This window comes from Molossus molossus, unplaced genomic scaffold, assembly GCF_014108415.1.
Source record: "Molossus molossus isolate mMolMol1 unplaced genomic scaffold, mMolMol1.p scaffold_m16_p_21, whole genome shotgun sequence".
Classification (NCBI taxonomy): domain Eukaryota; kingdom Metazoa; phylum Chordata; class Mammalia; order Chiroptera; family Molossidae; genus Molossus; species Molossus molossus.
In genome coordinates, this window is record NW_023425357.1 from 13,718,318 (window position 1) to 13,739,464 (window position 21,147).

At 43.2% G+C, this 21,147-nt stretch overlaps 1 protein-coding gene across 3 annotated transcripts in view; it reads right to left on the reverse strand.

Annotated features, from left to right (window-relative positions):
• Nucleotides 1-20,790, reverse strand: part of XRCC1 (X-ray repair cross complementing 1) — a 29,614-nt gene extending 8,824 nt beyond the window's left edge. The window contains exons 1-4 of one of the 3 annotated variants that reach the window (XM_036275738.1): nt 20,651-20,790; nt 20,120-20,212; nt 10,643-10,753; nt 297-455 (exon numbers count right to left, since the gene is read on the reverse strand). In XM_036275738.1, coding sequence (XP_036131631.1) covers nt 297-455; nt 10,643-10,753; nt 20,120-20,212; nt 20,651-20,701 — 414 coding nt within the window. In that variant the 5' untranslated portion in view covers nt 20,702-20,790. The remainder of the gene's footprint in view (nt 1-296; nt 456-10,642; nt 10,754-20,119; nt 20,213-20,650) is intronic. The other 2 variants (XM_036275740.1, XM_036275739.1) reach the window with 2 other exon arrangements.
• Between the last annotated feature and the right edge of the window lie 357 nt (nt 20,791-21,147).

Here is a 21,147-nt window from a genome sequence, read left to right on the forward strand (position 1 = left end):
TCTCTCAATATTAACTCCTAGGCCTGCTCTCCTAGACCGCCTCTCTAACAAGTCAGCTGTCCTCCTCCTCCATTTCCCCTCTGAGGGCCTGTAGTTCACCTGTCCTAGACACCATCCAGGAAACAAAGCCTCACATGAGGGCGAACTCAAACCCATATCAGGGAAAGCTTCCTCATAGTCCCATGGGGATACCAGCTGTCCAGTCTCTCCAGCCCTCTGTGCTTCAATACTGGCCCCTCAGCTCTCTCCTTGCCCAGGACCAAGGACCCTGCACCCCCAGCTCCGACCCTAGGTACCTTGCTGTAGGGCTGGCTGCAAACAATTTTGACTCGGTCCCAGCGCTTCTCAGCTGCTCCCCGAACCAACTTGTCAGGCCCAAAAATGCGAACACGGTTGGGGTTGGAGCCACTGCGGCTCTCGGAAGGGGACATGAAAGACGAGGTAACCAAAAGGACCTGGAAGAGGGCACAACAAATGAGAATCAGGGCTGGCTGGTTTAAATGACCTGCCTCAAGGTCTCTAGACTCCTCTTGTTTCTGGGCCTCCAATCAGTCCTTCTCTAGAGGAATCCTTCTACATCTGGATCTGGATGATCTTAAATTCTTGCACAGAGCCTTCCATATCTGGCCATATGGTGGGCTACACAGCCTAAGGAACGAACCTTCCTAGCAGAGAAGATTCACGATGATTGGCACAGTATTCAAACACCTTTTGGAAATGCACAGGTGGGTTAGTAGAAAGGCAAGCAGAATTATCAGAGGCCAGACATGAGAGAGCTGTGCCAGTTATTAAGTGATTCTCGCAGCTCAAACCCACCCAGTTGGGCCTGAACATTTCTGTTTCTCCAGCTGCTCCTTATTGAGCTCTGCCAACAGGGGGAGCTACAGAGAGGTTGCAAGGCTGCAGGAGAGAGGCAGGATCTGGTCCTTGTTGCAGATCCTGTGAGCATGACCCCAGGTACACGCTGCTTCTGCAGCAGCTCCTTCTAGGGGCAGCGGGTGAATCCAGTTTGCAGCCTTCTAGCTCTTGCAGAACCAGCCTCATCCAGCCCCTCTCAGAGACACCAGTGCCAGACAATGAGCACCCCCTCCTCAGGGTCTGAGTTTCAGCTCTATGGAACCCCACCTCCAACTTCTAAACATCCACATTTCAATCATCCCTTCCTTTTCCTTTTGTTCTCTCAACCCTAGGCGTGGCAGCTGCTCCCTGCACTTGCTTCTTCTTCTTCTTCATACCTCAGGTCTTCTTGCCTCATCAGTTACTAATTCTGTTAAATTCTCTCATGTGATTTCAGTCTCCTGGCAGGACCATGACTGATACAGTAGGTGGCACTGATGTAGTGTTTGCCTAGTGCTGTCCCTGGGTGGCACACAGAGCTTGATTTTAAAAGGCTCTCGGGGGTGGTGGCAAAGGGGAACAGAAGTCCAAGTCTGGGAAAAACATTATCTCACAAAGTCTGCATATATTGAAAATATCAAACACAATATAGAAGTATCTTTAATCATTTAAAGAAATAAATGGACCTGGCCAGGCAGCTCAGTTGGTTAGAGAGCCACTCCAAAATGTCAAGGTTGTGGGTTCAATCCTCAGTCAGGACACATACAAGAATCAACCAATGAATATATAAATAAATGGAACAACAATTTGATGTCTCCCCCTCCCCCTTCCTCTCTCTCTCTAAAATCAATACATTAAAAAAAAATTTTTTTTAAAGAAAGAAATGGACGGTATGGTGAAGGAACAAATAATAATCAAAACTGACCAGGCAATTCTGAAAAAGAATCAAATAGTTCACACCCAACACTAAGGGGTGAACCATGGCTGACCCAAACAATCTAATTCCTTCTGCCTATAGCTGGTCCAACAATGTACACATGACCCACTTCTGGCCAATGTGAGATTAAGAGAGAGGCTCTGGGGGCTTCTGAGGAAGGTTTTTCCTTCCTCATTAAAGAGAAACAGAGGATGGAAAAGAACCACTGAATTTCTGCCATTCCAGTTTCTCCAATTCCTGCTTTGGATGCTACTAAGTGATGGATGAAGCAGCAGCAATAATTGCAGCCATGAGGGCAAGCACTCTTTGTTGAGTTTCCAGATCAACTCTGGGTCTGCCCAATGCTAGACTTCCCTCCTAAGGAAACAATAGTCTTACTCAGTGAGCCAATTTTAGTTCAGTATATTCTGTTACTTAGTCTCTTTCTAACTGACAAGCTGTGAAATTAGAAACAAGAGCCTTTTGCTGAGAAAAACAGACTACAACTATATGTCTCTTTGTGCTCAACTCAGATTATGAAAAGAGAACAACAAAGACAAAAAAAATTATACAGAAGAAAAACCGTTTCTTTGGCCTTGGCTATAATTATTAAATGGCCTGATTTTGAGCCAAATTTATCATCTAGTGACTAAAATTAGAGGCAATGCAAAATGGTTGGTAGCTGCTACCCACACTAAGAGGTAAACTTCCTCTGAATATACTCTCCTCCTTTCCTTGTAATGAGAAAACTACTCGTTATCACTGTTTTACTACCCAACACTGTCTTTAAGGTTCCAGGATTAAACCTTTACTCTCTAGATGTGTTAACCTCAAAAGCTTATGAATCTCCTTTGTGGAATTTGAATGGGGGGAAAAGAACATGTTGATTTTGTAGAAAATGGTATTACCTATGACAAGGTGTGCCTTACACTTGATTTGTACAGCAGGTCCTCAAATAACATTGTCTTATTAGAATGTCAATGAGATGTCATAGGAACTCAATTCTCATCTATATCAATTAGCCTGTGGTAAAATTGGTTGTTACAATGTCGTTTCATTTAAGTCAAAGAACTTACTGACTATGTTAAGTGAGAATTTACTGCATGTGACATCAACGTTGACCAACCCTGCTCTGCCCTTTTTCCTTTTCTTCCTTGGCTCTTCTAGCCCTATCTAATCTCTGGGCAGAAGCTGACATTGTAAGCCCAGTCTTTATTTCAGACTTGGCACAGGTGTATTCAGACTTTGAAAAGATAAAGCCTTGAGCTAGCCATTCCATTTTGTTAAACAGATAAGAGGGTGAATAATAAACATTCACCTACCAGATGTGAAAATTTTTAACTAAAAACACTTATTCTGTTTTCATCATTATAAAGTCAAATGCTGATCTAAATTTGTTTGCCAAAAAGAATTTTTTTTTAATAGTCCCAAAGACCGTTAACTTTGTTAAAATACATATATATATATATTTTTAATCCTCACCTGAGGACATTTTTCCTTTTTTTAAATTCAGATAGAGTGGGAGGGAGAGAAAGAGAGAGAAACATCAATGTGAAAGGGACACATCGAGTGGCTGCCACCTGCACGACCAACCAGGGCTGGGGACAAACTGCAACCGAAGTACATGCCCTTAGCGGGAACCGAACCCGGGTCTCTCTGGACCGCAAGCTGACGCTCTAACCGCTGAGCCAAACCGGCCAGGGCAAACTTTGTTAAAATATTTAAACAAAGAGACCATTAGACTGGGTGACTATAGTGCCTTAGGGAGCCCATGTAAACAAATTAAAATCTAAGCCAGGGTCAGTGCACTCAAAACTCAGACAAAGGAAATGCAAAAACTAATCAGACAGCCAATTAAAATTTTCAGATCTGAGAAAATAAAACTCAACAACTACCATGCAGTCGAAATAACTAGATTTTACCAAATAAGGCAACTGTTTAAGCTACAGCCAATTAAATAATGTCTTTGCTTTACTTCTATGTTTCTCTATAAAAACCTCTGCTCTAGCCCATAGAGCAACCCTAACCATTTTCAGTTTTGGCATCCTAATTCAAATAATTTGCTCAAAAAGACTCTTCAAAATTAAAGTGCCTCAGTTTACCTTTTTACATTTCATATAATCTTGAGAATAAGAATGCAAATTAAAGGAAAATATCATTTATTAAAATCTACCTGGTAGAACAGAAAAGGCACTTGATAAAATTCAACACACATTCATGAAAAAAACCTCTAAACCTCTACTTTTCTAAAGTAGGTTTAGAAAAAAATGTCCTCAACCTAACAAAGGACATGTATAAACAAATCTACAGCTGACATCATATTTAATGGTGAAAGATTCAACACTTTCCTCCAAGGATCAGGAACAAGACCAGGATGCCCACTCTCAGGACTTCTATTTAACACTGTGTTAGAGATACTAATCAGTGTGATAAGATGAGAAAAAGGGGGTTGGGAGCATAAAGATTGAAAAGGAGGAACACTTTTTATTTACAGACAGTTATGACTAGAAAATCCCAACAGACCTACACAAATCTCAAGGGATTCCCCTATAAGAATTAAGAGTGAATTTATCAAGGTCACAAGATACAAGGTCAATACACAAAAAATCAGTTGTATTTTTATTATACTATCAACAACTGGAAATTTTTTAATAGTATCAATCATTTAGGAAAGTATCAATAATAGATGCTAAAACTAGTGAGTACAATTTAAGAAGTAACAAGATATTTATATAGTCTCAAAGTATTTCTTCACATGATACTTATTAATTACAAAGGACAAAACAGTAACTTTGCAGTGGAGAAACCAGGCCCATACAACCTTAACCAAATGATCGGTTAATATCATCAGCAATAAAGCAAGTAGCATGTGCCTCACAATCCGATGCACTAAGAACACAACATCGCTTCTGTGGTATACTGGCCCAAAGTGTCTAACCTCAATTTAATCATGAGGAAACATCAAACGTTTCCCACAATGAGTGATGTTTTACAAAATCCCCTGACCTCCACTCTTCAAAAACGTCAATGGCATGAAATACAATGATAGTCACAGGAACTGTTCCCAGTGAAAGGAAACAAAGGAGATGTGACAAATCAATGCAATTCATGATTCTGAATTTTCTTTTTCTTTTTCTTATTTTATTATTTTTTATTAATTAAAATTTTTTTTGAATTACCATTTACATTCAATATTAGTTTGTATTAGTTTCAGGTGTGCAGCATAGTGGTTAGATGATCATGTACTTTACAAAGTATACCCCCTGATATTTCCAGTACCCACCCGGCACTATACATAGTTACCAGAATATTATTGACTATATTCCCTAAGCTGTACTTCCAATTTTCTTTTGCTATAAAGACCATTATTGGAACAATGAAGAAAGTCTGATTAAGGTTTGAGATCAGATGACAGAATACTAAACTAATGATAATTTCCTAACCTTGATAAATGTACTGAGATTAAGTAAGAAAATGTCTGTTTTTACTGGAATGGGATAAAGGGATAAAGGGACATCACGTACACAACTTACTTTCAGTTAAATAAAAAAAATATATAAAATGAAAATGGCACGGCCAGTGTGGCTCAGTGGTTGAGTGTTGACCCATGTACCAAGAGGTCGCTGGTTTGATTCCCAGTCAGGGCACATGACCAGGTTGTGGGCCAGATCCCCAGTAGGGGGCATGCAGGAGGTGGCCAATCAGTGTTCTCCCTCATTGATGTTTCTATCTCTATTTTTCTCTCTCTCTAAAATCAATGAAGAAAAAATAAATAAATATGGATAGCTCTGGTTGGTATGGCTCAGCTGGCTGGGCATCGTCCCATGCACCAAAAGGCTGCCAGTTCAATTCCTGGCCAGGGCACATGCCCATGTTTTGGGTTTGATCCCCAGTAGGGGATGTGCCGGAGGCAGCCAATACCGATCAACATTTCACTTTCACATCAATATTTCTCTTTCTCTCTCTCCCTCTCCCTTTCTCTCTCACTAAAAAATTAATAAAAGTATTTTTTAAATAAATAAATAAAAATAGATAAATATGTACAGTAGTCTCTCTTACCATGGGGGAAACATTACAAGATTCCTAGTGGATGCCTGTAACCTTGGATAGTACTGAACCCTATATATAGTAGTTTTTCTATATATACATACCTATGATAAAGTTTAATTTGGTTTTCTATTTGTTTTTATTGTTGAAAGTATTACAGATGTCCCTCCTTTATTCTCCAACACCCTCCTCCCCACTCCTGCCCCCTCCACCCCCTGCCTTCACCACACTGTTGTTTTGTGTCCACTGGTTATGCATATACGCACATCAGTTCTTTGGTTTATCTCTTCTCTCCCCCCAGTACCCCTTCCCTCTGAGGTTTGTCAGTCTGATAAAGTTTAATTTATAAACTAGGCACAGTAAGAGATTAACAACTAATATAAAATTGAGTAATTATAATATACTAAACAGAGTAATATATTTAATACAATAAAAGTTATGTGAATGGCTTTGGAGTCATTATTAAGTAAAATAAAGATTACTTGAACACAGTACTGCAGTACCATGACAGTTGATCTGATAACCCAGAGGGCTACTAAGTGACTAACAGGCAGATAGCGTATTCAGCATGGAAACACCAGATAAAGGGATGTTCGTGTCCCTAACAGGACAGTTTGAAATTTCATCAAGCTACTCAAAGCAGCCCACAATTTAAAACTTATTAATTGTTTGGAATTTTCCATTTAATATTTTCAGACTGAAGTTGACTGAGGTTAACTGAAACCACAGAAAGTGAAACGAGGATAAGTGATGACGACTGTAAATATATATTAACTCTTGGGGAATCTGAGTGATGAGAATATGGGAGTCCTTTGTATTACTTTTGCAACTTTACTGTAGGTGTGAAAGTTACTGAGAAGCTGGTTTTATAATTCACATGGAAATAAATGCAAAGGATCTAGAATAACCAACAGAATCTTTAAGATTAAAGTTGGGACTTCCGGTCAAGATGGCGGCATAGAAAAAAAAAAAAAAAGATTAAAGTTGGAAGTCCAACACAATTTGCTTTCAATTAAGATAGTGTGGTGGTACTTGCATTAAGATAAACATACATATCAATGGAATAGAATAGAGAGGACAGAAAAAATCCATATATATATAATCAATTAATTGTCAACAAAAGAATCAAAACAATTCAATGTGAAAAGGGAAGTATTTAAAAAAAAATTTTTTTCTTTATTGATTTTAGAGAGAAAGGAAGGGAGAGAGAGAGAGAGAGAGAAACATCGATGAGAGAGAACATCAACTGGCTGCCTCCTACATGCCTACCACTGGGGATTTAGCCTACAAACTGGGCATGTGCCCTAACCGGGAATCGAACAGGCAACCTCTTGGTGCGTGGGTCAATGTTCAACCACTGAACCACACAAGCCAGACATGGAAGCATTTTTTTAAAAAAGGACTTTCTAGAAACAAAAAACACAGAGGAAAAATGCACCTCATCCCCTACTTCATACAATATACAAAAAAAATTCATTTGCAATAGATCAGAGATCTAAGCATACAAATGAAAAATACAAAGCTTCTAGAAGACAATCCAGGAGACAGTGAAAGGTAGAATAATGCCTCCCCACCAAAGATGTCTACATTCTAAACCTTGGAACCTGTGAATATGACAAAATAGACTTTGCAGATGCATTAAGGATCTTAAAATAGGGAAATTACCCTGGATTTTCCAGGTGAGTCCAGTGTCATCACAAAGGTCTTTATAAAAAAGACAGGTACGCCCTGGCCGGTTTTGCTCAGTGGTTAGAGCATCAGTCCAACCAAAGAGTCACAGGTTCCATTCTGGTCAAGGGCATGTACCTCAGTTGCAGTTTGATCCCTAGCCCTGGTTGGGATTGTGTGGGAAGCAACCAGTCCATGTGTCTCTCTCACATCGATGTTTCTCTCTCTCTCCCTCTTGCTCCCTCCCTCCTACTCTATCTGAAAATCGATGGAAAAATATCCTTGGGTGAAAATTAAAAAAGAAAAGATGGAGGCAGAAAAGTCAGAGTCAGAGAAGAGATGAAGAAGCAGATGTTAGAGTAATGTGATTGCTGGCTTAGAAGATGGAGGAAGGGGCCAAGAGCCAAGAAATGCAGACGGCCTCTAGAAGCTGGAATAGGTAAGGAAATAAATTCTCCTCTGGAGCCTCCAGAAGAAATGTAGCCCTGCCATCACCTTGAGTTTAGCCCAGTGAGAATGATGTTAGACTACTACCTATAGAACCATAAGATAATAAATTTGTGTTGTTTTAAGCCACTGACTTTTGATTATTTGTTACAGCAGCAATAGGAAACTAATACAGGGACCACTGTCATTACTTTGGGACAGGCAAATATCTTTTATAGGACACAAAAGGTACTAAGTATTTTTTAAAAAAACAACCTAGATAGATTGGACTTCATCAGAAGCACTGTAATGGAAAGGCAAGTCATAGACCTGGGGAAAAATCTGCAACACACATATCTGGAAAAAGAGACTGAAAATAATACAGGGTTAACACCCTTTACAAAAAGACAAACAATCTAATAAAAAACAAGGAAAAGACTCAAAAGACACTTCATAAAATAAGATAAATGAATGGCTAATAAGTACACGAAAGGTTACACAATGTCATAACTTGTTGGGAAAATGCATATGAAAGCCATAATAAAAAATAACACTACAGCCCTGGCCAGTTTGGCTTAGCGGTAGAGCATCAGCCTGCTGACCAAATAGTTGCGGGTAAATTCAGGCCAAGGGCACATACCTCGGTTGCGGTTCGTCCCTTGCCCTGGTCGGGGTCATGGAGAAGGCAACCAATCGATGTGTCCCTCTCACATCAATGTTTCTCTTTCTCTCTCTGTCCCTCTCTCTCCCCCCTCTCACTCTATCTGAAGATATCTGAGAAAATATTCTTGGGTGAGAATTAAAAAACGAATAATAAGAACAACACTACAGCCCGGCTGCTGCAACTCAGTGGATTGAGCATTGTCCCATGGACTGAGAGGTCTTGGTTCGATTCCCAGTCAGGGCACATGCCCAGTTGCAGGCTTGACCCCCAGTAGGGAGTGTGCAGGAAGCAGCCGATCAATGTTTCTCTCTCACACCAATGTTGCTATCTCTCTCTCCCTTCTTCTCTCTCAAAAAATCAATAAAAACGTATTAAAAAGAAATACTACATGCCATCTGAATGACTGAAATTTAGAAAATTAAGAAGACTGGCAATATCAACCGCTGAAGGGAATATAAAACAGTACAACCATTGTGGAAAACTCAATTTCTAAAAAGGTTAAAACATAATCTACCCTAAGACCCTGCAAGTCCACTCCTAGGTATTTACCCAAAATAAATCTCAGAAAGAAGCTTGTACAAGAATGTTCTAGCAGCCCAGCCAGTGTGTCTTAGTGGTTGAGCGTTGACCCATGCACCAAGAGGTCACCGGTTCAATTCTTGGTCAGGGCATATACCCAAGTTGTGAGCCTGACCAGTGAGGGGCATGCAGGAGGCAGCCAATCGATATTCTCTCTCCCTCTCCTTTCCTCTCTCTCTAAATATCAATAAAGAAAAAAAATTAAAAATAAAGTGTTCCAGCAGCATTGTTCATAAGTCAAAAAGTAGCAACAGATGTCCATGAATAAGAAAGAGAATGGAAAAACAATTGTGGTCTATGCTTACAGTGGAATATGACAGCAATAAAGTGGAACAGCCCTGGCTGGTGTGGCTTGGTTGGATTCTATCCTGTGCACCAGAAGGTCATGGGTTCAATTCCCATCAGGGTACATGCCCAGGTTTTGGGCTCAATCCCTGGAGAGGGTGCCGCAGGAGGCGGCCAATCAATGTACTCTCAGTGATGTTTCTCTCCCTTCTTGTCTCTCTAAAAACCACAAATTATTCTAAAAACTAAATAAATAAAGTAGAACAGACTACTGACATAGTCACAATGTGGAAGAATCTCAAAAACAGTAGGCTGAGTGAAAGAAGCCAGCCACAAAAAAGTACATACTGTGAGATTCCATTTATATGAAATTCTAGGACAGGCAAAACTAATCTACAGTGACAGAAAGGAAGTCGGAGGTTGCCTGAGCTGGGGGAAGGGGACAGAGTGGGGAGGGAGGAGTGATTATTAAGGGACACAAGAGAACTTTCGGTGATGCTGGCAGTGCTCTGTGTCTTGAATTGGTGGACAATCCCACAGATGTACACATTTGTCAAAGACTCTTTGACCTCTACATAAAGATCTGTGCATTGTATTATATGCAAAATATACCACAATTAAAAACAATTTCTCACTGCAAGAAAAAAAATGTATCTTGTAGAAAACTGGTTTGTTCACTTAAAACTATAAACTCTCTTTGTCACAGTAGGTCTATTTTTACCCCAAAACATTTTGTTGATTAACTAGTTGGCTAACTATGATCTCATCAATCCAGCTCTAATAAATTCAACCAGAAAAAAAAAAGGATTGTGCCAAATTCTAAAAATATTCGTAATAGAGCAAAAGGCATTCCTTCTTGTAAACATTTGTTGCAAATCAAGTGACTAACAGAGGCATCCCACACAATGCAAAATCTCAATTTGCAGGGACATCTGTGAGAGCCCAGGGGTGGGGCTGGGTAAAGCGGTTTTGCTTTCAAGCAGTGATTGAATCTTAGAACATGTGCCCCCGGTTGTTTATGCCAACATAGTGCAAACTGGGTCTTCTCCCAGCTGTGCACAATTTATCACCTGTCTCCTCTGTACATGGGCTCCCCCAGAGGGCAGCAGTCAGTGTGACTCATGTTTGCCCCGCCTGGCACCCAGGGAGCCCCAGGGGAAGTGGTGATGGGGCATCTGGGGCAGGAATTAGCCTGAGGCCCATAGTAAGATCCTGCTTACCTCATAGTCTTGCTCCCCAGCCCCTCCGGCTGAGCTGCCCACCAGCACCTCCACAAAGGCTGAGCCATCATTCCCGATGTGCATGCTGTGTATCTGTTCCTCCTTCTCCAACTGCAAGAGACAGAAAGCCCACTGTCAGTGCCTACTCTGCCCGGGGGCTCGCTGTGAGACCTCAGGAGTGGGATGACCCACATCTGAGCCACCATCTCTCTCTGCAATGTCAACTCTGTGACAGTGGGTGGCCAGTACTGAGTGGTGCCACCTTGTCTCCTGCATGCATCACAGAACCTGAGCTCAAAAAATATTCACTGATTGCATAAACCCCCACACCCACTTCCCTGATTCTTCCATACTCCTGCCAGATCAATTTATAACCTGCTGCCAGGGAGCTCTCCTCGGTAGCACCTGCCAGAGTTATCCACCCCTAATCACACAGGATTCTGAGAAAGTTCCCTAAGGGTAGAGCCCCAGTCTGGTTTTCTCACCACTGCACCCTGGGTTCAAATTCTAGTTCTGCCGAACACTAGCTATATGGCCTCTAACCTTGTAAAGTATCAGTTTCTTCATCTATAAAATGGGAATGAGCCCTGGCCAGTTTGGCTCAGCGGTTGGAGTGTCGGCCTGCGGACCAGAGAGTCCTGGGTTCAGTTCCCGCTAGGGGCACGTACCAAAAAAAAAAAAAAAAAATTAAAATGGGGATGATAACCATATCCATGCAGGTAAATACTATGGCTACAGGGCCCGGAATATAATAGGCATTCTATCACTGTCAGTCAGGAGGCATTATTAGTCATTGCTCAATAATGATTTATCAATTTCTTTTTTTTTTATCCTCACCCAAGGACATTTTTGCATTTATCTTCAGATAGAGCAGGAAGGAGAGAGGGAGGAAGAGAAAGAGAAAAACATCCATGTGAAAGAGACACATCGAGTGGTTGCCACCCACACAACCCCAATCGGGGCTGGGGACAAACCACAACCAAGGCATGTGCCCTTAGCAGGAACCGAACCTGGGTGTCTCTGGTCTGTGGGCTAACACTCTAACCGCTGAGCCAAACCAGCCAATAATCATTTATCAAAAGAGAAAGAGCTACTTGTAGGAAGGCTTCCCCAACGGACCTGCCACCCCCTTCTGACAATTAAGGGTGCAGAAAGCCATGTGGGGGTGGAAGGCAGTTGGGAACAGCCAAAGCAAGTCTCCTGCTTTCTAGTTAGGGGATCCTATATTTGGATCCTAGAATGACAAGTTATTCCAACCCTCAAAGGCACCTAGTCCACCAACCTATAATGCCCCCACTGCCGGGATCATCTGATGCTCCAATCTGCTCTGTCACCTCCCAGTCAGAAGGTCACCTCGACATCGCCTGCACACGGCTACACACAGGAGCATCCCTACATGGAAGGAATTAGTGTGACTGGGAGTGAGGCAAGTCTGGGTTCAGATCCAGCTCTGCCATGTCCAAGTGTGCAACCCTGGGTGAGGTACAACCACTTTGAGAGGCAACTAACTCACGTGTGAAGGGGAGGGTCCCCATAATATCCCTCCTTCTGAAGGGAGCTGAGATGACACCGATAATAACAACCATAACAACAGTTGCAGGGAACATATAAGTGCCCACAATGTGCTAGACACATAATGCATGCACCTTCTCTTCTCACAATGGCTTTTCAAGGCAGGGCTGTTTATAATCTCCATTTTACACGTGAGCAAATGGAAGCAGGAAGTGGTTATGTAACTTCTCTACGGTCACACAGCTGGTAAGCAGCAGAGCTGGGATGGGAGCCCAGGCAGTCTGGCCAGAGTTGGTGCGGGCTACTTCGCCAAGGGGCAGGTGTGCTGGAGAGAGAGGCAGTGATGAGGGAAGAGCCTTCCCAAGGCTGAGCCGTGCTGGCTCCTGGTTAATCTGCCTGTCTCCACCGCTGCTCCCAGCTCAGAGCCCTGCATGGGTGTGTGGTGCTGCCCAGGCACACAAGCCTCTGCCTGAATTCTTGGCCTCCTGCCATGCATGATGGCCCTCCTCCAGCCATGCCGCCTTCCTTGTCCTGAGAACAGGCTAGCACCTTTCCACCTCAGGGCTTTTGCACCTGTCATCCCTCTGCCTAGATTTATCCTTCCCCAAACCTTCTCATGGCTGGCTCTCTCCATCCCTCAGGTCTCTGCTCAGATGTCACCTCTTCAGACCAACCAAAGTAGCCTCCCTCATCTCCTACCAGGTATTTCTCTATCCCCTAACCCTGCTTTATTTTTCTTCATTATCACCACTTGATATTATATAGTAATATTTTTATTTGTATTTGTCTAGCATCTGTCTAGCTGACCAGACTTTTAAGCTCCATGAGAGCAGGGACAACATGAGTCATCACCAACTGTGTCCCCGATACCAAGAACAGTGTCTGATCCTTCCTAGCTCTACTTACTTACTGCTGTGTGATCCTGGATCAAATTGTTTCATGTCACCCCTTCGGCCTCAGTTCCCTAACCTATAAAATGAGGACAGCAACAACTTCTACTTCATACAGTTGTTACTGTTGAATATTCAAATGAGAAATACACACGAAGCCCCTTGAATAATGCCTGCCACAGAGCAAGCACTCCATAAATGTCAGTTGATCCTACTATCACAAGAAGCCTTCAATGCATTCCTGATGAATAAACATATGGACAGGAAGCCCCCAGTGACATCTGCTGAAGAAACAAATGCCCTGAGTTGTAATTCTGACTCTACTCTCCCTGACCAAGTGGCTTTGGTGAGTTGTTTGCCTCAGTGTCCTCTGTCACAAAATAACTACCATGGCTAATATTTCTGGATTCTCACTGTGTGCCAGGTGCTTGGTATATTAGTTTCCTGCTGCTGCTATAACAAATTACCACAAACTTCCTAGCTAAAAACAACACGTCACAGATCTGGAGGTCTGAAGCCTGAAATTTGGTTTCAATGACCTAAAATCAAGGTGTTAGCAGGGCTGTGTTCCTTCAGGAGATTCTAGGAGAGAGGCATTTCCTTGCCTTGCTCCTACTGGTGACCTGTATCCTTGGCATGTAGCCCCTACAAAGGTAGTAATGTCATCACTGTAACCTCTGCTTCCATCATCACATCTTCTTCTGACTCTGGTTCTCCTGCTTCTCTCTTTCCCTTGTAAGGATCCTAATTATATTGCCCTCTCCTGCCCCAAATAATCCAGGTTAATCTCAGCATCTCAAGATCCTTAACTTGATCACATCCATAAAGTTCCTTCTGCCATGTAAACTGACATATTCATAGGTCTGAAGATTACAATGTGAACATCTTTCAGGAGACCAGTATTCTGCCTACCACAGTTGGCAAAGCTCTTCCTGAGCCAGGCATCACTGAATCCTGACAACTACTTTAGGAGGAAGGGTCTGTTACTATCCCATTTTAAAGATGGGGAAACTAAGCCTCAGTTTAAATAAGCAGCTCACATGTCACACAGAACTATGACTGGCAGAGAAATTTGGGCCCAACTTTCTGACTATACCCAACACTCCTCAACTCACCTATTTCAATCCTTCAGGTAAAAACGCAACATCTTTACCTCTCCCACAATATGAAGCACCAGGCCCTATATTTAGTAGGATACATATCTTTGTATTTTAAATGAATGTCTTATAACTACTTCTATAGACTCCCTTGCATTTATTTATATATATACACACACATGTATTTATGTGTATATATGTGCATACATTTATACATATACACACACACATTCTTTTTTCCTTTTTAACCACATAGTTAGCTTAAAACAACACACATTTATTATCTCAGTTTCTGTAGATCAAAAATCCAATACAGCATGACTAGATTCTCAACTCAGGTTTTCACAGGGCGAAATCAGAGTGCTGGCTGAGTGTGATTCTCATCTGGGGCTCAGGGTCCTCTTCCAAGAGGACTGGCTATAGGCAGAATTCATTTCCTTGTGGTTGAAGGACTGAGGTTTCCATTCCTTGCTGACAGTCAAGGTACTACTCTCAGTTCCTAGAGGCCACCTGCATTCCTAGCCACATGGTCCCACAGGCCACTCAGAGCATGGATGCTTGCTGCTTCTTCCAGGTCAGCCAGAGTGTGTTTCTCTGGCTTCCTCTTCTGTTCTTTCTTCTTTTTAACAAATAAAAAATTCCTGATAAAAATGTTTATACATGGAAACTCAAATGTCCACTGACTTGTGAATGGATACACATTGTATGGTCTATCCAAACAATGGAATATTACTCAGCTGTAAAAAGGAACGAAGCACTGACACATGCTACCATGAAGGAGCCTCAAAAACATTATGCTCAGTGAGAGAAGCCAGTCACAAAAGGCCACATATTGTATGATCCTATTTTTATGAAATGTCCAGAATAGGCAAATCCATAGAGAAAAAATGTAGATCAGTGGTTGTCAGGGGCAACCTGGGGAGTGGGGAATAGGGAATGACTGACTATGGAGTTTCTTTTTGCGGTGATAAAAATATCCTGAATTAGTGGTGATGACTGCAGAACGTTGTCAGTATACCAAAAACTACTGAATTGTACACTTCAAATTGTTAAAATGGTGAATTTTATGTTATGTGAATTTTATCTCAGAAAAAGTGTGTTCATTGTCAGCTGTTAGGAAAAGGGCTTAAACACAAGATAACTGTCATCTGTGCCAGGTTTGTGTGCACCTTTCTTAGGACGACACAATTCATGACAATAAAACAAAGAGCACATGGAAGATTTGCAAACTTCCTGAGACATCTTGTAAATATTGTTCCACATCCATGAAAGGCAATATTATACATCATTTTTTTTCCTTTATTGATTTTAGAGAGAGGGGAAGGGAGAGGGAGAGACAGAAACATCAGTGACAGAGAACATTGATTAGCTGCCTCCTGCATGCCCCGCACTGGGGACTGGGCCCACAACCTGGGCATATGCCCTGACTGGGAATCAAACCAGCAACCTCTTGGTGCATGGGTTGATGCTCAACCACTGAGCCACACCAGCTGGGCCATCATTTAAAAGAATAAAGTAAAGGCCCTGGCCATGTGGCTCAGTTGGTTGAACGTTGTCCTGTGCACCAAAAGGTTACCAGAGGTTGCCAGTATGATTCCCGGTCAGGGCACATACCCAGGTTGCGGGTTTGATACTCAGTTGAGGTGCATACAGGGAGGCAACCAATCAATGTTTCTTTCTCACATTAATGTTTCTCTTTCTCGCTCTCCTTTCCTCTCTCTAAAATCAATTTTAAAAATATTTTTAAATAGCCCTGGACAGTTTGGCTCAGCAGTTACAGCGTCGGCCTGCGGTCCAGAGAGACCCGGGTTCGGTTCCCGCTAAGGGCACGTATTTCGGTTGCAGTTTGTCCCCAGCCTTGGTTGGGTCGTGCGGGTGACAACCACTCGATGTGTCCCTTTCACGTCCATGTTTCTCTGTCTCTCTCTCCCTCCCACTCTATCTGAACAAAATATGGAAAAATGTCCTCGGGTAAGGATTAAAAAAATACATAGCCCTGGCCGGTTTGGCTCAGCGGTTGGAGTGTTGGCCTGCTGTCTAGAGAGACCCGCGTTCGGTTCCCGCTAAGGGCATGTACCTCGGTTGCAGTTTGTCCCCGGCCCTGGTTGGTCGTGCGGGTGGCAGCCACTCGATGTGTCCCTTCACATCAATGTTTCTCTCTCTCTCTTCCTCTCTCTCCCTCCGGCTCTATCTGAACAAAAAATGGAAAAATGTCCTCGGGTGAGGATAAAAAAAAATATATATATATATATATATTTTTTTTTTAAATAAATTAATTTAATTATATTAAAATAAATAAACTATTCTTTAAAAGAATAAAAGAATAAGGTAGATTTTATGCAATCGCAATGGATCTCCAAGATATATTGTTATTTGAAAAAATACTATGTAATTTTAAAAGGGGATGAGGGCCCTGGCTGGTCCCAGCCATCCCCTCTGGCCCAGGAGAAGTTAGCAAAGAAACACCCCTTCTGGGAGCAGGTGATAGGTTGGCAACAGAGAATCCTGTAATCATGGCAAACAAAAATGGCGTGTGAGGCTATCAAGAGCAGTGGGCTGAACACTGCGTGATAATACCCAGATGCTGCATAGTATTGTTGGAAGGGAAATACCGAAAGGTAGAAAAAAACACAGACTGGTCTGTATATCTTGATATCCAGAAATGTCACCCTCATCACTTGCTTGTAAAGAACCAAAATTAGCATTCATTGAATATGGAGTCACCCTGCATACTGGCAACTGCCAAAAGCAATCAGATTTTCCAAAGGATCTCTGCAATAAGTTAACTACTGCAATGCTACTTGCTCATACAATTGCCCCTTGCAGTTTATTCTCAACACAGAAATCAGGATTCTGTGAAAACCTAAGTCAAATTCTGTTTCTTTTCTGCTCAGAGCTCTTCAGTGGCTCCCGTCTCACCCAGAATAAAAACTTAAGCCCTTACAATAGCTTTCAGGTCTTAAGTGTCATGGGGCCCTCCACCCCCACTCTATTAGCTCATCTCCAACTTTTCTCCCCCTGGCTAACTCCATTCCACCCACATAGGCCTCCCAGCTGTTACTCTGAGAGGCCAGACATCAGTCTGCCTAGGAGCCTGTGTGTCTTCCCCAGAAATCTGCATAGTTCTCATCATAGCTCACTCTGCTCAAATGTCACCTCAGGGAGGCCTTCCCTGACTCCCTATTTAAATAAAAATCTCTTGCCATTGCCTCCTGCCCCAGCTGAGGCATTCTCCATTGCTCTGAACTGTTTGGTTTTCTTCCACAGCACTCGTCAGCTGACTTACGTTTTACTTTTGACTCTCCCCACGAACATGAAAGCTCCACAAGACTGACATATTTCTGTCTTATGCTGTCCACTGCGATATGACCCCCATATCTAAAACAACTTGGTCTACAGAAGGTGCTTCATAAATAATTATCCAATGAATGAATGAATAAATAAATAAATCTACCTACTCTTGAATCTGTAAGTCCTATCCCTGTACTATACCTGACTCCAGCTCTGTGTCTGATCCCTAACTGCTCTGTGGATGCCGCCCCTTGACTATCCCAAAGTCATATCAAATCTGGACATGCCATCTAGACATATCACCTTCTCAAGATGCCCCTCTCTGGTTTCCCATTTCAGTGACAACAGCACTATATCCCTCAGTCTCCCAGGTCAGAGAACCCTGTTCCTCGTTCTGTCCCCTCTGGTTCTCTTGGCCCCATGTCCTGTGCCTTCTGCTTTCAGTCTCTCTGCTCCCATTACAACTGAGGTACAGAATGGTATGTGATTCTCCTGGGGTCACAGAACATTTTCCTGGGATCGTAAGAGAGCCAAGCAGAATCATCACTCAGTAAAACACAAATCCCTCCCTTTACACAAACATCTACATGTTGACAGAGCACTTCTGCAGACATTATGTCACCTAATTATCACAATAACCCTGGGCTTGAATCTCATTTTTCCCAACGGACAGTTGAGAAAACAGGTTCAGAGAAGTGAAACAATTTGCCTGAGGTCATAGAGTAAGAGGTAGCTGGGGCATTGAACCCAAGTCCCCAGACTAAATTGTCAGCACCCTGTATCTCCCTCAGTTGAAAAAATGTGATCTAGACAAGCTGTCTAAGCTCCCTGGGCCTCCATTTCTCACCTGTAAAATGGGGATAATAATAGACTCTGAGTCATGGGGTATTTATGAGGATACAATGCATACACCCAAATATGGTGTTTCGAATGATGACCAGCAGTTGGTACACTGAATAAATGTTAGCTATCACTATTATTACTATGTTAGAAACTTATGAAACCTCTGAACTCCTAAAAACATTCAGAAAATCTTATAGGTCTGTATATTTTTTCCTAGAAAGAGAATCTTCAGTTTCTCTCCTATTCTCAAAAGGATTTGTGACCTAAATTTTTTTCAGAAATATTGGGCAAGAGAGAGACCAAGAATATATTCCGTATCAAACACAATCATGTAAGCCTTGAGCCTAATATCCCCCTACCCCAAACACCTCAAAAGCAAGAAATAAGGCCCAAATCAAGAAAACCAGTGTGAGAACGCAAAGCAGTATGACAGAGCAATTAAGAGCACCAACACTCAGTTGTGGATTCAAGTGTCAGCACTGCCATTTATTATTGGTGATAAAGGCCCCTACATCACACTGCCCTGGTAAAGAGCAAGATCATGCGGGTGAAACACCAAGGCCAGTACCTGGCAAAGAGCAGATGCTTAAAACACACTTAGCTGCCCTGGCCGGCTTTGCTCAGTGGTTAGAACATTGGCCCACAGATCAAAGAGTCTTGGGTTCGATTCCAGTCAAGGGCACATACCTCAGTTGCGATTCTTGTGGTTCAGCCCTGGCCCTGGTCGGATCATGAGGGAGGCAACCAGTCTATGAGTCTCTCTCACATATGTTTCTCTCTCTCTCTCTCTGCCTCCCACTCTGCCTGATGATAAATGTAAAAATATCCTCGGGTGAGGATTAAAAAAATAAAATAAAAAAACACACTTAGCTCTCTTCTCCCACCAGTTTCTGTTCCCTGACGGGAATAGCCTGTCTGGAATACTGTAATCATCTCAGGTCAAACCACCCTTTTCTGTTTGCCTCCCTCCATTTCACAGGGCTGTGGTGCAGATAAGGCTGTGGTGCATACTCAAAAATAACCAGGCCAGCATTGCAGAAATGGTAGTTTAGACTGGCCACTTTGCCTCTCCCCTCCCTAAACTTCAGTTTCCCAATCTTTAAAATGGGATTGATTGGCTTATATGATCTCCTGAGATAGCCCTGAGCAAGTCCGACTTTAGAAAGCAGGATACAGCCTGGCCAGTGTGGTTCAGTGGATTGGGCATGGTCCCATAGACTGAGAGGTCCCAGCTGGATTCCCAGTCAGGGTACATGCCTGGGTTTTGGGCTCAATCCCCAGTGGGGGGTGTACAGAAGGCAGCCGATTGATGTTTCTCTCTCACATCAATGTTTCTATTTCTCTCTCCCTTCCTCTGTCTAAAAATAAATAAATAAAATCTATTTTTAAAAAAAGAAATCAACGGTTGCAGTTTGTCCCCTGCCCTGGTTGAGTCGTGAGGGTGGCAACCACTTGATGTGTCCCTTTCACGTCGATGGTTCTTTCTCTCTCTCCCACTCTATCTGAACAAAATATCGAGAAAAAAAATGTCCTTGAATGAGGATAAAAAAAAGAAAAAGCAGGATACATAGTTATAATTCACTCTCTTCCAGCTGAGGAAACTGAGACCCAGAAAGTAGAAGGAACCTACCCAGCCACATGCTAATTCCAATGGTCATTCCTGGCCTAGTCCTTGGATCACCTTTCTTCTCTGCTAAGGGGCACAGCAATCACACTGCCCATTTTCCAGGTAAGGAAGCTGAGATCCAGAGGGAAAATGCCTCACCCAATGCCAGTTGATTCAAGAACAGAGTCTGGGTCTCCAGACTCCTCCTAAGAAGGAAGTAGGGGAAGGGCAGGATCACCTGGAGCACCACAGAGATGGTCTTCTCGCCTGCCTTGGCTGCCCGCCATTTTCGGTAAGTGTCCGCCTTGAGAAGGTTTTCTGCACAGTGGGTCTGGAGATAAGAATGGGAAAGGAAAAGTTAGGGTACCGAGATGACAGGTTCCCCCAGCTCTCGGATTATTCCTTTGAGTCCTCCCAAACCCTCTGCGATCCCCAGCTTTAAGTGTCCCTGTTAATTCACACACACACACACACACACACACACACACACACACACACTTTGCCTTGAGTCACCTACAACACTTTCCCCTGGAAATTCATCTATGAGTTCTCCAAGGAAGCTTCCCATTCCTCCTTTCTCTCCGGAACTTCCACAGACGCCCGGAAGTCCCCCCATTTCGCATCTCTCTCAGAATTCCTTTATAACCTCCTGGAAATTCCCCCCATGACCCTCCTTAGACTTCCATGAAGTTTACACTGCAGAAGTTCTCGTGGAGCCCCCTCAGGAATTCCTTTATGTCTTCCAACCTCCCTCACCCCAGTCCCTCACCGAGTCCTGGCTACTGCAGGACACCACGTGGCGGAGGCGGATCTCCGGCATGTCAACGTCGTGGGCTTCGCGGGACCCGAAGGATGAAGGAGGGTCCGAGTTTGAGGGACGGGAAGGGGGTGCGCCCTGCGCGCGCTCAAGTGCGCAAGCGCGCGAGACTCGGGCCTTTCAAACCGCGGCGCGCCGGAGCTCGCGTCGACTGGGCGCATGCCCAGTCGAGCCTCTCGGGAGCAGCGTGGAGCTGAGTTCCCTAGCAACGAGCTTTTCCTCTAGGCCCGCCTCTCTCTGGCCCTATCACTCTCTAGCCCCTCCTCCCGGTGATGGCCACATCCCGCTTTCCAGGCGCCTAGCAACAGGAGCGGCCTACAGGATTGGTCCCTAGAAGAAGTTAGTCATTCTCATTGGACAACGCAGTCACCGCCCAAAATGAAGCCTAGAAACCTGGAGGACGGCAAACCTGAGTGGACTTTTGCGGGGAGCCTGGAGCCTACCGCAGA